Source organism: Strix uralensis, chromosome 2 (assembly GCF_047716275.1).
Source record: "Strix uralensis isolate ZFMK-TIS-50842 chromosome 2, bStrUra1, whole genome shotgun sequence".
In the NCBI taxonomy this organism is placed as follows: Eukaryota; Metazoa; Chordata; class Aves; order Strigiformes; family Strigidae; genus Strix; species Strix uralensis.
This window is the reverse complement of record NC_133973.1, coordinates 65,789,349-65,804,533: the sequence shown is the minus strand read 5'-3', so window position 1 is coordinate 65,804,533 and position 15,185 is coordinate 65,789,349. Positions and strand designations below refer to the sequence as shown.

At 48.3% G+C, this 15,185-nt stretch overlaps 1 protein-coding gene across 3 annotated transcripts in view; it reads left to right on the top strand.

Moving 5' to 3' along the window:
- The first annotated feature begins 1,284 nt into the window (after positions 1-1,284).
- LONRF2 (LON peptidase N-terminal domain and ring finger 2) overlaps positions 1,285-15,185 on the top strand; it is a 35,871-nt gene continuing 21,970 nt past the window's right edge. Inside the window, exon 1 of one of the 3 annotated variants that reach the window (XM_074859052.1) lies at positions 1,285-2,092. In XM_074859052.1, the coding sequence (XP_074715153.1) occupies positions 1,285-2,092 (808 nt within the window). The remainder of the gene's footprint in view (positions 2,093-15,185) is intronic. The other 2 variants (XM_074859054.1, XM_074859053.1) reach the window with 2 other exon arrangements.

Below are 15,185 nucleotides of genomic sequence, written 5' to 3'. Positions count from 1 at the left end.
TCTTAAGAAAGTTAATACAATTTTGTACTATTAAGAAAATCGATACAACTTCATACTATAAAGACTGATTGATGCAACAGTTAAGGCATGAGATTTTCCTCACGCAGGCTAAAAGACTGTCATCTGGGGGTTTAAGGCCTAGCAGGAGGGAGGCAAACACCAAAATACCCTCTGCTGTCCAGCTGCAATCCAGAAAGCAGCTGGACACGGGTACCTCCCCGTTCGACTGACAGGCTCTTCGCTCCTCCGAACGGTTTGTTTACAGCTGTGACTAAAATAAACGTTGCCTATTTTTTTTTTTTTTACTCCTGTTATTCCTGCGGAGCAAGTTGGATTCCTTTCTGACTCACGCATGATTAACTAACTTCCAGCTGCATTATCTTTATTGTTGCTGCCGATGCACAAGCCAGCGCTCAGCACGACTCGCGGATCCCAAGCTGAGCTGGCGAGGCTGCCACTTACAGAAAAGGATTTTTTCCGAGAGTTGTGGGGTTTGGGAGATTTTTTTTATTATTATTATTTAAGAGAGAACACGTGCTTGCTTTCTCGGGGACCAGGGAAATACAACCAAACCATAACCGATAACATTCCCCCGACGCACCCCGTGCGGAGGGGCCACGCCCGGCAGACGAGGGGGGGTCCCGGCGGCGGGGGCGGCGGCAGCAGCGCCGCAGCCGCCCCGGCGGGAGGGGCGGGCAGCCCCGGCGAGGAAGCGGTTAAGGCCGGGCACCAGGAAACGGGAAGGAAGAGGCTGAGCCCAGCAGGAGCCGCACAGCGGAAGCCCCCCCCGCCCCGCCCCGCTCCGCTCCCGCGGCCGCCGGGAGCCGCCGCCGCTGCCGCCGCCGGGTGGGCCGGGCGCACGTGCGGGCGGGGCGGCGCGGCGGCGGGCACGTGCGACACCGGCACCTGGCGGCGGCGGCCGGGCGGGCCCGGAGGGCGGGCGGGAGGAAAGTAGCGCTCCCTCCGCGCCGCCGCCCCGGGCGAGGGCGGCCGGAGGCGGCTTACACAACCGGCCTCCCCTAACACAAACCGGGAGCCAGGCCCGCGGGGGCGGTGCGAGCCGCCCCCCATCTCCTCCCCCTCCTCCGCCATCCCCGTGTCGTCCCCCAGCACCCCCCCCACCCGCCCGGGAGCCGCCCCCCTGCTGCAGCGATGTGACCCGCCCTCTCCCTCCCTCCCTCCCTCCCTTCCGTCGCCGTCCCCTCCCAGGAAGGAGCCGGAGTCGGCAGCGCCGCGGGCCCGGCATGGAGTAGGGCGGCCCGGGGCCGGCGGCGCCGCGCGGGCATGGAGCTGGGCCCGGGGCCCTGCGCGCTGCCCCCCGCCGCCGGGACCGGGGCCGGGGCCGGGGCCGGGTCCGCTGCCGGGGCGGCGGCGGCGGCGGGAGGACCCTGCGCGGAGATGCTGCAGGTGGCGGAGGAGGCCTTCCGCGGCGGCAACTTCGAGCTGGCGGCCGAGATCTACGGCTCGGAGCTGGCGGGGCTGCCGCAGCCCGAGCGGGGCCTGTGCCTCCGCCGCGCCGACGCGCTGGCGCGGGCCGGCCGCATGGCCGAGGCGCTGGACGCCTACGGCGCGGCGGCGCGGCTGGCGCGGCTGCGGCCCGAGGAGCTGCGGGAGCTGACCGAGAGCTTCGCCCTCAGCATCCGCGACAAGGAGCTGCGCCTCCCGCCCTGGGGGAGCGGCGGACCCGGCGGCGGCGGCGCGGCGGAGGGCGAGGGGCTGGGCGACCCGGCGTGCTGCCGCCCGCCCGAGCTCTTCGCCTGCCCGCTGTGCCGGCGGCTGCTGTGCGAGCCGGTGACCCTGCACTGCGGGCACACCCACTGCCGCCGCTGCGCCGAGCCCGGCGACTGCGGCCGCTGCCATCGCCCGCGCCGCCCCGCCGAGACGACCCCCGCCGCCGCCGCCTCGCCGCCATCGCCCGCCGCCGCCGCCCCCCCGCCCCGCCTGCGGGTCAACGTGGTGCTGGGCAACCTGCTGCACAAGTGGTTCGGCGCCGAGAGCCGGGCGCGGCGGCTCCGCGCCGAGGGGGACGCGCTGCGGGAGCGCCAGGAGCTGCCGGCGGCCCTGGAGAAGTACAACCAGGCCCTGGAGACGGGTGAGCGGCGGGAGGGGGCGGCGGGAGGCTGAGGCGGGGGGAACACCGGCGCCCGGGCCGCTGCGTGTGTCCGTGTCCTCCCCCCCCCCCGCCCGAGCAGCCGGGCTGGGAGGGGATTTGTGGTGAATGGTGGGAGAGGGCACCTGGGGGAAGTTTTGAGAATGAATCCTCCCCGCGGGTCTCCTCACCCCGCCCCCCCACCCCCCCAAGCGAATGGCTATTTCTGTTCCGCTGTTATTTTTGTCCTTGCTCAGAAGGTGCCTGGCGTTTAGCTGCCTGCAGTCGATGACTCATTATGCAGTATTTCTAGAAATCCCGCTTTCCTATTTGTGGGGAAACCATCTTTTAGGAGAGGATACGCAGTAGTGGTCGTGTAAAGCCCTACCGCGGCTTCGTGGAAGAAACTAGCGTGTGGATCGGGTTCGTTCAGCTATGCAGTTGCGTCTTCAGCAAAACATAGCCTTTGGAAACACTTGAGGAAATAACAGTAGGCACAAAGGCTCGGAAAAATTCCTTTATCTTAGGCTGTGCAAAAATACTAAAGATAAATCTGCCTTTCGACTTGCAGAGATCGTCCGCCCGCGTTTTGAGTGTAACCTCTTTATAGGCATGCGGTATTTCTATGTGTAAAGTATTCCCTGAAGAGCCTAGGTTTGAATAAAAATGGCACCGTCTGCCTTCCTCCTCTGCCAAACCGATGGCAGCCTTAGTTTATCAAAACTAGGTTGTTTTCAGTCTCTGCGCCGAGTAGTAGGTGGATCCCGCTCGCTCGGTTGTAGACTTATAGTAATGCTTGTGTGTGTGCGTGCGTGCTCCCGGCTTGTTTGCTCTGCAAGGGGTGGGGGTGGTACGACACCATGAGTATCTAAAATGCCTGGAGAGAGGCACGGGGCTGGGAAGAGCAGGGATCTCAGCATATCCCTGAGGATCTGCCGCTCAGACTGAGCGTGATAGATGTCCGGTTTAATTGAGGAGGAAGGGGGGAGTTAATGTCTCTGTGTTAACAGAGGCGAAATCCTGCGGGTAAATCTCTTCGGAAGACAAATGTAGTGAAAACTGTTGCATTTCCTCTGGGGAAGAGCTCCTTCCCTACTTTGAATAAAATTGCCTTCCGTGTTCCTAGTGTTTACATCTAGAGATAAACGGCTCTGATTTTTATTGTTTTTTTTAATTATTGTTTTGCTGGCTGCTGCGCAGAGAAACACACCGTTATGCTGATCCCTGCCTTGCTTTCATTTTTTGCCGTGGTTCCATGATAGGCATCTGAGATACAAGAGTTTGGGATAGCGTAGTGTACTATCGCCTCACAGCTGATGCTGGCTGTGGAAACCATTAGTTCTGCTATTCATTCCACTTTTCAAGCTAGATGCGACAAGTTTTCAGTCCTGGCCGAGTCTCCCTGTAAAACTATTACATGGTTTAGCTGAAGTAATCTCTATTAAAGTAGGGCAGGACGGAGAGCCCAAGAAGGAAGGTGAAGCAGAGGGAGGGGAGAGGCTTGATGTAGGTCACTGGTGGATACAGGGAGTTTTCATTAGTGGAGCCTCTTAATGTTTCCAGTTCACAGTCCTGCTGCTGGGGAAAACAGCATCTCGTCAATGAAATAAGTGCTTGACATAATTTTTTTAGAGAATTGTTTCTCACCGTTGCCTGTGCTTCCTGCTGTGTCTGCACAGGGGTGAGAGGAGAGGGAAGACTGTCGTGTGCCACTAGTGCTCTCGCACAGCCCGTCCTTCCCCCTCTTGTCCCTGGAGCACGTACTGCCAGCTGTGTCTGCTGTGCATCAGGGTCTCAAGATAACTCCCTTGTAGTGTCTTTATTTCTGTATTCTGTGATTTCCCAAGCATGCAGAGAAGCTGTTCAGAAACTCCTTAATCTGTCAGTGATGCTAAAATTGCTTAATAAGACTTAAAAAAAATTCTAATTAAAAATAATAGCAGGTATCTTGCTAGCTTTTGAAATCCTAAAACCATAGGCTAACATGTTCTAACTTCCCAGTAGTGGATCCAAATTCCTGTTGCTGAAGGGCAGCCCACCCCCCAGCCCTTCATCTTTTTCCATTTCATGTGTGCCAGAGCCATTTCTCACAGGTCGAACTGCTGTCTGAGCCTCATGTTCTGAAACTCTTAACTACACGCTCATCAGGTACTGCCTTTTGGCAGCTGGAGTTGCCTTCTTGCTTTCCAGCCAAGCATCGCAGTAAATAGGAGGGAAAAAAGAAAAACAGGTTTTCTAACTGTTCAGTACTTCTTAAGTGTTAGCATATGGGCAACTTGAAATGCTTATCAGCCACTGTCAGGTATTTAAGACTTTTAATGTGTGAGAAAATAACTGCTTTTTTTAGCCTCCAAGTGTTTATGTATTGCTATTGAGAGTCAAGGGCTTGGGTATCCTTTTAATCTCTTTTTAGAGACTGAAGGCACATGAACACATTGATTATACAATTGCTGTATAAAATTAGGTAAAACTCCAGGCTTCTTGGCAGGATGCATGGTTCAGGGGGATTTTTTTTTTTTTACTGGTGTTTCTTGTGGAGTACTTTCCTGCTCCATCTGCAACAACTGGCTCTGTGTGATTTAATACTAAAACAAGTTTCCCAGTTACCGATCACTTCTCTCTTTCTAGTTGTGACCTTCTGTCTTCTGATTTGCATTTTAGTTCTTGAGGTGCTTCAAGTCTAAACTATGAAATGCTCCTGTCATGTAGCCAACACACTTATTTCCAGTACAGTCTAGAATATCTGCTCCTAATTTCAGGTCTCAGAAGAGGTCTGCATGCCTTCAAGTTGTCAACTTTTTCCAGTTGAACTAGTTAGTCTTGCAAAGGCTTACTCTTAGCAAGTATGTTCATCTTTTTGTCCTTAACTATTGGATCTACAGTGCCACTGTTGCTCCCATGTTTGCTCTGATAGTCTTGCTATGGATTCAGGTGTGGTTGTGTGGGGTTTTTTGTTCTTTTTAAGAAAATCAGCTTTACTATTTGATCCTTCTAGTCCTCTTGAGATGCCCACAGGTTGGTGGTCTCTGCTGTTTTAAACAAAGTTGCCGGCTTTCTTGCTGCCGTAGACATTGGAATAGATCCCTCATTATTGCAGGGTATCTAATTACCACAGCTTCAAAGCAAGCACATGTCAGGCTGCTTGAAAGGAAACATTTGTTTCCAGCTGGATCGCTCTTTGTGCCAAGCTTTATGCTGTTCAGCCATCATAATACCAAGTACTGTCCAAATTTTGCTTTCAGGGCAGTTCCCCACACAGATGAAATTCAGTGAGTTGGGCTGTCAGAGGTGGGCTTCCTTTCTGCCATCCCTTCTCTTCTAACTGGTCTTCTGATTTCTGAACTCTTAGGTCAATTAAACTGAAATATATTATCATACATGGTGCAGGGTTGGGGGTTTTTTGTTTGTTGGTTTGGGGCTTTTTTGTGCAGCAGGTGCTTTCTACACCCTTTTTCCTCTCATTGGTTGCTCTCTGATGGGGATGCTCTCTGGATGGGCTGTGCCTGGGAGGGGTACAGTTGTTTCTGTGTATCCAGGCTTACAGACCCTTTAAGCTGTGTGCCTGAAACTAAAGGAAGCTAGATTTCAGTGACAAATTAATGTGGGTGTTTTGAGGATGTGCTTTTGGGAGTGTGTTTTAGGGTTGGTGTTTGTTTGTTTGTTTTCTTTCTAGAAAGCAGTTCCCAGTTATGGAGGTAGCAGGTGGCTGTTGCTTCGTAGGGAAGATAATGGGGCTTTTCCCAAGTACCATGCGTAACTTTATACATCCAAAGACTGTATCATCGTGGGGGTATGACAATAAAGTTCACTCTTAGGGAACAATATTTATCAAAAAATACTGTCTTATGCAGGTCAGGTAGGAGCATATTGTATACTTTGTGCTAGTCTCCTGCTTTTAAAATTAGATGCTATACAGCTCTGAAGGAGACTGAACTCTCCTCAGGGGGAGGGCATGCTTGTAAGCAAACATGCCATGTAAAAGGGTTTGGGTGGCAGTGGCTCATGCCTGCAGACAGCATTTCTCTGTGCTCTACTTCATAGTGAGAGCCTGTTAGCATCCTTCTCCTTTCCTGTGGACAAGCCTGAAGATGCCTGCTTGGAGATACAAAGACCAGTGGTGCTGTCCTCTGGCTCCTGTTGCTGCTGCCGTTGTTGTAATGGTGCTGGTTCCTGGCCTGCACGTGGGGCTGTAGCTCTGCTGGGAAGAGCCATGCTCCCCACCTGACCCTAATAGCAAATGAGCTGTTTCAGGTGGGGAGGGGTGGCCATGCCCTGGCTCCTGCGGTGCGATGAAGCAGGTGCTCGCTTGCCTGCTGCATGCTGTGCAGTTGTGTCTGGCTCCCAACAGAGTGGCACACATCATATCTGGACACCGGCGTGCCAGGACACCCTGTTTCTGCGTGAGGTATGTTGGCTCCATTGTGTACCTGCCCACCACTGCAAAGCCTGCTGAGCCTGAGAAGCATCGCTGTCTCCAGAGAGCAGTAAAAGCTGCAGCAATCCCTCAGAGTGGTTGTGTTTATACTTCTGGTGTGATGGGCTCTTTCTGGTCAGAAATAGGTTTCTCCTGGGAGTGGGGATAGCTGGTGCATGTAGCTGTTCAAATTGCCCAGCGTTTTAACTTTTTTTCCCCCCAAGGGGTTCAGAAAACGTCTGTAGGAGATAAAGCTCAGCTGTATCGGCGTTTTAAAAACACAGTGGAGTTAAAGATGGATATATGTGCAAATGGGTTCGGTTCTTCTCAAGCTCTCTGCATGAAATCTCTGTTTCCAGTGGGTGAAGAACATCATGGAAAAGGCCAAAGAGAGGAGGTTAGTTTGTATCAAGCCCTACCTAGTGTCAGAGGTAGTGTGCTGCAGGGCAGGCAAGAGCGATGCTGCTGCCTGGGTGCTGGAGATTCTCCGTCTCGCATCTCCTGGGGTGGAGAGCCACGTTCTGACCCCCAACCCACAGGGTGGTGTTTGGAGCATTGCAAGAAACAAAACGTAGGAGCTTTCCTATGGAAAGAGGAGGATCTGCCTCTCTTGGCCAGACTAGGAGGGATGTTTCTCCCTCTCATCCCAGTGAAGATTCACTATAAATTGGCCTGAACCAAAAGAAAGCTTAATGTGGCCACTCGGCACTAATTTATTTTGTGGTCAAGTAATTAATGGAAATTTATCTGGCGCCTTCCAAATTCTCCCTTCATAAGAATTAAGGGGGCAGGGCAGGCCAGGAGTCAGTAGAAAAGAGCTGTAAAGGGAGCATTGGGTGTGTGAGGACAAGGTCTCAGGCCAAAATACACCTGTTCTCAAGCAGACAGAGCTTCTTGAGACGGTGTCAGTGCTGGTTCCTGCTCCCCAGCCTTGCTCACTGCGCCGTTCTAGGTAGTTTGTGCTGGGGGTTCATGTGCTCAGGGTCACCATACCCGCAGTGCCCTCCCATGCCAAGCATTGAGTTTGTGTGGTGAGGGGCTTTGTGCTGCCTCCATGCTCCTGAGGTTGTGGTCATTGCTTTGCTCGGGTAGCAAGTGGGATGGTTTGACCTCAGTATAGAGTATCTGCAAGCTGTTATGGCTGCCTTGTCCTATCCTGTCTCTTCTGGTCTGTATAGACAGTTGTTTACATCATTGTCCTTAGAAACAAATTCAGTTACACTACTCTTGGCATCCTGGTTAGGTAGGTGGGTAGTTGATGTGTATCTTTGGCTTTTCTTTCCTTTCTACCTTCCCCATACATTGGTAACTCTCAAATAGGTAGAAAAACCTAGCAGTGTTGCACATAGGAAATAAGTGAGTCTTGCTGCATCTCGACCTTCCATACTGGCTTTCAAGCTGTTAAAGCTACAGACCTTCAGTGCAAGTTGATTCAAGAGCAATGGCTGTGCATTTTCCTGCTAGGTAAATGCCAGCTTGTGGGGTTGCACTGCTTCCTGGAGAGCATGGCATGGGTAAACTTCCAACCAAGCATTCTTGGGAATTGAGCTGAGTGTTACAGCCACGAATAAGATAGCTATGGGCAGGCATTTTGCTATGCCCCAAAAATTATTTGCTGCTTCTGAGTTGTTTCAGATAAGGCAGAAGACAATGATCAGAATTTCTTGGTGAGGTGGTGGGACATCCTTTTGGTGCTATCCTACTGCAGACCTGATGGTTGAAGGGTTTCTATGTTAGTCACGGATCAAGGTCAGAAGCACCAAAGAAGAGTCTCTGTCTGCCAAGGGAAGCTGCTGAACTCTCTTTGGAAGGCTGTGCTTAAATTTTTATAGAGGTCTCTAATGCTATAGTGTGTGTTTTATTAATTCTGCTGCTGTTTTCTAAGGATTTGTGCTCCTTAGTGATGCACTTGCACTGAAGTCACGTCATTGGAAGAAAACCGCTAGAGAGCATCCACATGCACCTGTATGTGAATTATGTGTGTTAAGTACACTTTAATGGTCTCTTCTTTCGTACACTATTTCTAGAAGATTGCTATTAGAAGATAAGGTCATTTGTCTTTTTCTGATGTGGTCAAAAAGAGGTTGACTGAGTCTTCCTTCTTCACAGGGTCTTGGGAACACTTTCAAGTTTCCAGTAGTAAAGAAGTAAGTCTTTGACGTTGTACCAGCCATTTAAAAAAAAAAAAAAAAAAAAGCCATGGTAGACAGCTGTCATGACTCCTGGAACAGCAAATGGTTCAGTCATTTTAATAATTTATCAGAAGAATATTTAATTTTGTAGCTCCTAAAGGAAGGTGTGACTTCTAAGTGGAGAATGAGAGGTAGTCTTTCTGAAATTACATGCTACAAAAAATAGTAGATGCTTGCTGCTTAGAGGATTTGTGCTAAAAAAGGAACTTTCTCATCCTTCTGTAAAAGCACCTCTTGGAATCTGCTTGAAGTGTGTCTCCAAAACCTCTTTGTTCTGTTTTACAGGGGCAGAAAAATGTGTAAAAGTAGGAGTCAAGGTTACCTAGAGACTGTTGCGGTAGTCTTGAGTGTTATTTTTAAACTTAAAATGTTTTGCAGACTTCTGTCCCTCAGTCCCCCCTTTTTACTGAGGTAGAGCTTGAAAAATAGTAGTAAACACTTCATATATGACACCACTGGAAATGTATCAAGTACTTTGGAGCGGGAGCTTGTATTACTCCTGATTTGTAAAAAGCTTGCATTTGAAATCTCAGGTCCTGTTGTTGAATCTCAGGAAGTTTTGCCTGCTTGCAGGGGGTCTGCTGAAGGCAGAGGCTTTGCAGGGCTGCAAGTCTAGGGCTGTGGTGGACAGGAGGCTTATCCATCACAGGCACGAAGGGGAGGGGGCATGCTGTACAGTAGACAGTCTTTGGGGGTGGGTGTGTAGTTAGCATTGCTCATGTAGCTTACAGTTATGTACCACTTAGGGTGAGTATTCCCTGCCTCCCAAGTATGTAACCCAGACGTAATTTCCTATAAATAATTGAACTACTTCAGCAATCCTAGAGAAGAACTATACCTACATATCAGAAAGTCTGAAGAATTTTTAAAGTCTCTTCAAACAGCATATTCTCTTTTTCTTTTGGTGTGATAAAGTATAAGAGCATGTCTTTTGCTTTCGGAAGAAGACATTTATAGAACTGGCTTGTGCTTCCTAATCTTAAAATTAGTAGGATACTGCACCACTCCTTTTCTCTTTTACAAATGTATTAAGTGGTTGGCTCTATTTGAAGACAGAAGCAGTGAGGTAATAACTGAGAGACAAGAAGGTCCTTTTTGGAACATGCAGAGAGTCAGAAATTCTGGGCTGAAGTAAGCTTTAACTGGAAAAAGGAGGTTACAGAGACCTGAAGAATAACTGTTAGAAATGTAGCTTATGTACTGATTGTGACAAAGAGAGCAACTAGGTTATCGCTGGTGAAGTCGTATTATGGTAGAATATCTGGCTGTAAATTGATCTCGTTAAATATGATCGTGGCAGACCTACTTGGCAGGTCCCGCCTGGCTGTGAAGTCTGTGTGATTGCAAGGAGACTCCAGGTTCATGTGCAGCTAGCGCAGCTCCCTGTTTCTATGGGGGTCAGGACTTTTCCTTGGGTGCTTTGGAGGTCAGGCAGGGGGTTGACCTGTTCGGGTGTTTTGGTTTGGTTTTGAAGCTTGCTTGTTACGTCTTCATACTTCAATCCATAGACATCTTGCTTTGGGAAAGTCTCTGTACCTGCTGTTTGAGAGGATACTTCAGTTGTGACTAAGGCTTTGGTAGGAAACCTTACCCAAACCCCAAACTAAAGGCTAGGAGAACTAGTAAGCATTGAAAATGAGTCACATTTGTGTACTTAATGGTTTTATTATTCTAGTGCCAAGCAGCCACAGATACTTGGGGTACGTCACCTGAAGCAGTGCCTAAATGTCCAAAGGGTAGAGTGGGAACTGAAAATAGAGGGAGAAGGTGCTGATTCATGCTATTTTATCTGGGAAGAGTAGCATGCATCTAGCAAAGTGTTGAAAGATTAGGGTTAGGATAAGAGTGAGTAGTGATCTAATATATTATACTTAGCTCTATGCTGGGACATTCTTGAATTGAGGACTTGCTGTACCATGCAATTCTTCACTTAATGGGTTTGTAAAGAAGGTTATCATTGGTTTTGCAGTTGTGGAAATACAACTGAACTGTAGGTTATTGTAATCAGCCTGGCATGCTTCTGCCTCATGAGGTTAGAGGTGCAACACAAAAGCAAGGGCGCAAAGTTAGCTGCACCTTCTCTGTAGCAGCTTTTCTTGCAGGTAGCACATAACTTCCCATAATGGTGTTTCTCCTGAGTAATGATGAGAGTATTGATTAGCTGTGCTTTGTGGTGATGACAGTCCAGCTTTAAATAACTTACGGAGCTTCCTAGCTGAGGACTTGCTGAGCCTGAAATAAAACTGCTGGGAATCTAAAGCATTTTGTCCAGCGCACAGAAGAAGTCTGTGTTAAGTCCGGGCTTTTGAACAGCAAAATACAGAAGCCTGGAGAGAAGTTAGTTCAGTCTTAAAATTGTGCGTTCTTAAGAATAATCCAGTTCATCTGTTGCCAGTGTCTTTTCTTTCAGTCAAAGTGATAACATGAGGGAGTTTCTTGATGTCTCCCTGTCCCCAGACCAGAGAGCACCTGGATAAGCATGCTGCAGGGCAAAGAAGCAAGTGGGTGAGTGTCCTGTATCTTTGGGTGGGAAGACAAGAGGAGAGCATTGCTGCTTCAATTCTGCTAGTGAAGTGGTGGCTGCAACTTGTCCACCCCAGTTTAAATTAAGTCTGCTTTTTCATCTCCGTGTGCTGTGCGATCAGGTTGCATGTAGAGGTGAAATCCCAGTCAGACATGGATAAACTCTGTAGCTGCTTAGTACAACGAGCCGTACTAGGACTCTCTGCTGGTGTTTGAATTGGCTTCCCCATGGAGGTGACTGGAGAGAAAACTTTGTCTTGGGGTGGCTTTTTGAAATTTGTAATGGGTGCTTCTGAAGGAAGAAAACCATGAAAAAAATACTTCATACATGCATGAAGATAAAATAAAATAAATAGAGCTTGATGGGAGACAGACTCCATCAGAGGAGGTGATATGTTTTTATTGCGCTGGCTGTGGGCAGCATGAGTGTGGATGAGGAAGGAGGATTTTGTACGCACAAACCAGCTTCTGTCTGGTGGTGCAGGCTCCAAGTGGAGGATGGTGGTGCCCTGCGCTGCTCATCCTCCTCGCTGCAGCCTATTTCAAGAGCTCCTAAACTCATGTGCTGCTATCTCTGCCAGCGTTGGTCAGCTGGTGGAAATAGGCATTACGTTTGCCCGCAGAGTACTGTTCACAAGGGCCTGCTTCGTAATCTCAGTGGAAGGGCGCTTTGTTGCAAGAGAGGGTTTACAGAGGAAGAGGCTTCTTTCCTTGCATCCGTTGTGCGCTAAAACCTCTTGCATGCTTCATTTGGGGTCTTCAGTTACTTCACCTCCTGAGACTGCCAGTGATGTAAATGTAGGGAGGAAAAGTCATGATATTCAGAAAATATTTAAAAAAAAAAAAATCTAGTTATTAATCCAATTAAAGTGGACTGATAAGTGAGAAAACGTGGGCTTGTTGATGCAAGACTGCCATCATGTTTGTTGTCCCTCTTAATCAGTTTTAGGAAGCTGACCCTGGTTTTCATCTTTGCTATGGAATGAATTTTATTTGAATGTCCTGAATGTCTTTACCGCTTTTGTTAATTATTTTATCAATTGTGCTTCTTCCTCTGTGCCACCCTCCATGCTACCCAACTAAACAACCTCTGTGCATCCATTTTTTTGTGTGTGGACTTGTTGTGCTTGTGTGAAGTCTCAAGGAGAAAAACTAGCTTGCTATTCAGTTAATTACTAAATTTTGCTGATTTCTCACTGAAATGAAAATAAATGTTTCATATTATTTTTCAAGCTTATGAAAAGGCTTTCAATACTGAATTGTTCAGAGTTGAATTCATAACATAACAAAGCAAGCCAAATTTCTTTCTCTCTCCAGAGACAGAAGTTTCTTTAAAATGTGGGAAAAATTTCCTCGGGCTGACTCTTACTAGCAAGACTGAAAGGTGTTTTTGTGATGACACTTTCAGTTCTGCTCATGCATTCAGGAAATATGCTTAGGATTGAAACAGATTTGAATAAAACATGCTTTTCTAGGAAGAAACGTCAGATAAGGAGGATTAGGGAGTTCTAGCAGCTTTAAACTTGTTTTTTGTGTGCTGAGTTCCTGGAAGAAATCTCAGCGGTAGTTTATTACAGTAAAACTTTTATCATAGTCTATGGTAAGTTCAGCGAATTCTCTAAATTGTTCTAATTGCTTTCCTGGCTCAAGGAGGTTTGGGGGAGTCCTGTTGTCCTGTCAGCCTCCCCAGCTCAAGCAGCTTAACTGGTTTTAAAACAAATGCTTCAGCATATCTGGAAAAGTAATTTTGGGTGTTAGCTTCTTGCATAAGTAAAATTGCAATCTAACAAACATCTGCAGATGGGCACAAAGGTGATTTGAGCAAAAAGTTAACAACTTTGGAAAATCCACGCTGACAGCCACACTCAGGGTAGGCAATGCTTGGTGGTCCCAAGGAGGGTCCAGGAGGCAGAGAGCCACCAAGCCCCTCGGCTCTGGGTGCTGTTTGGGCCAGGGTTTGTCTGGTGCCCTGGGATTACGGCTGGGAGGGAGGGACCTGCGTGGGAAGGCTCCCAGGACCTGTGGCTCTGAGGAAGTCTCTGTGTCCCGGCTGCCTGGAGCCGCAGATCCTGGGAGCCTCAGCAGTGGATCCCTGATGCTGACAAGAACATAAATTTTGCTGTGCAGCTGCAGGCTCCCATAAGAGTTTGATTCAGGAAATGCCATCTGCTGGTATTGTGGAAACAGTAAAATTTTCTACGGTTTTCTTTTTTAATTTGGCCTGAAATAATAAGTCATTTCATAAAAGAAATTTTTTTTCTTTAACCTCCAGAAGAAAGAATGGGTGTATTATTTTAAAACAAACTATTGGCTATTGTGTGACTCTGTTTTTTTCCGAATAAACTTGACAGTTATTATAGTATACTGGCATCTGGCAGCATTCACTAACTCTCTATGTCCTCAAGCTCTCTCCATCCACCTTCTGTGACTAATTTTTTTTCACCACGGCACATGCGGTGATATGGAACAACTCTTTCATGGTGCTTATAGAAACCCTGTAGTTATTTAGGCTGTAGCTAGATGTTCACTTCTTCTTCCCACTTCCACACATACCCTCAGTTGGAGTCAGCCAGCTAATGTCACGGTTCCACTGATGGAGGATGAGGCTTCAGTCCATCCAGCCTTGCCCTGGGATCAGCCACGGACCCTCTTGGGATGATCCCACTGGCAGCAGGAGGCTGGGGATGAGGGGCTGTGCCGCCCTGTCTCTGAGTGGGGTGAACTTGAATGGAGGCGGCTGGGCACTGCTCCAGCTACTGCGTCTTGACTAGCTGCTTCATCTCCCTATAGAAAACCTGTTACAGTGTAGTCTCATAAATACTGCTCTCTTTAGCAAAGCTGTTGGTGGTTGGGTTTTTTCACCCCCTTTCTCAGTTAACTAAATATTTCTTGCCAGTTACTCATCAAGATGGGCCAAACCTTATGGTTTCTGATTGAGACTCAGTGAACAAGAGGTACAAGCCCTGAATACATGTAGCTTTTTCTGGTTTGCTTTGGGGTTGACTTTTTTCAGTAGCTTGTTATTTTCCCTTCATTGTGAGAGCCTTTGGACTTTGCTTCGTGAGGACTTGCAGCCTTTGCCACACTGTTGTGCTCTGTGGCAGCGCTTTTTTTTTTTGCTTAAAACGTTTGCGGTGGAGACAAGATCCCGAAAAGGCCGATGAAGCTGTTCTGAGTCTGCTGAATGTATGAACCATGCTGAATTGTATGCTGAAAAGCACTGGCAAGCATCAGCATGACTGAAATGTGCAGTAGTGAACAGAAGCAGGAAGCTGGCTTGCTTGTCCCCTAATCTCACACTGCTTCCTTTCCCCCTGTGGTGCCAAAAAATACCCCACCCACCGCTCTGCCTGGCTGCTGAGGCACCTACCTCTACTTACTACGTCTACTCCCTCAGCACACTCTGCAAATACCCTGCAGCAGGTATGATGATGGAATGCATTTCTTATCTGAAAAGCAGATTCGTGCCCAGCATGCAATAAACCAATCCTAACGCGCTCAGGAGAGGTACTGTATTTATTCAGGCTTGGGAGCTCGGTGGACTTTTCCACAAATCAAGCACGCCAACAGCAGCTTTTCGTGCTTCTTTTATACACAAAAATCAGAGGTTAATACTTTTCCAAACATGCCTGTCAGATACTGATTGGTTAGTGATTAACGTATAATTATAATATGGCTTACATAATGCTTCTACTACTATGCATGCTTAGGGAAGGGTCTTAACCTGGCTTAAGGGCAGGGCAGAGGGTCTTTTTGACCTGTGGGTGTGTTTTTTAGTATTATAATGAAGGTAGTTCACTTTTAGACCACTCAGAAGTTAGTTTCATTGCCGAGTTAATTAATTGAGTAGTCACTTTGACAGGTTTTCAAATAACTCATCCTCCACACAATCCCAGACATTCTCTCTATGGTCCGGGATGTTCTGCTCATTTTTTAGGGTTTGGAGATCAAAATCTATGAATTTCTT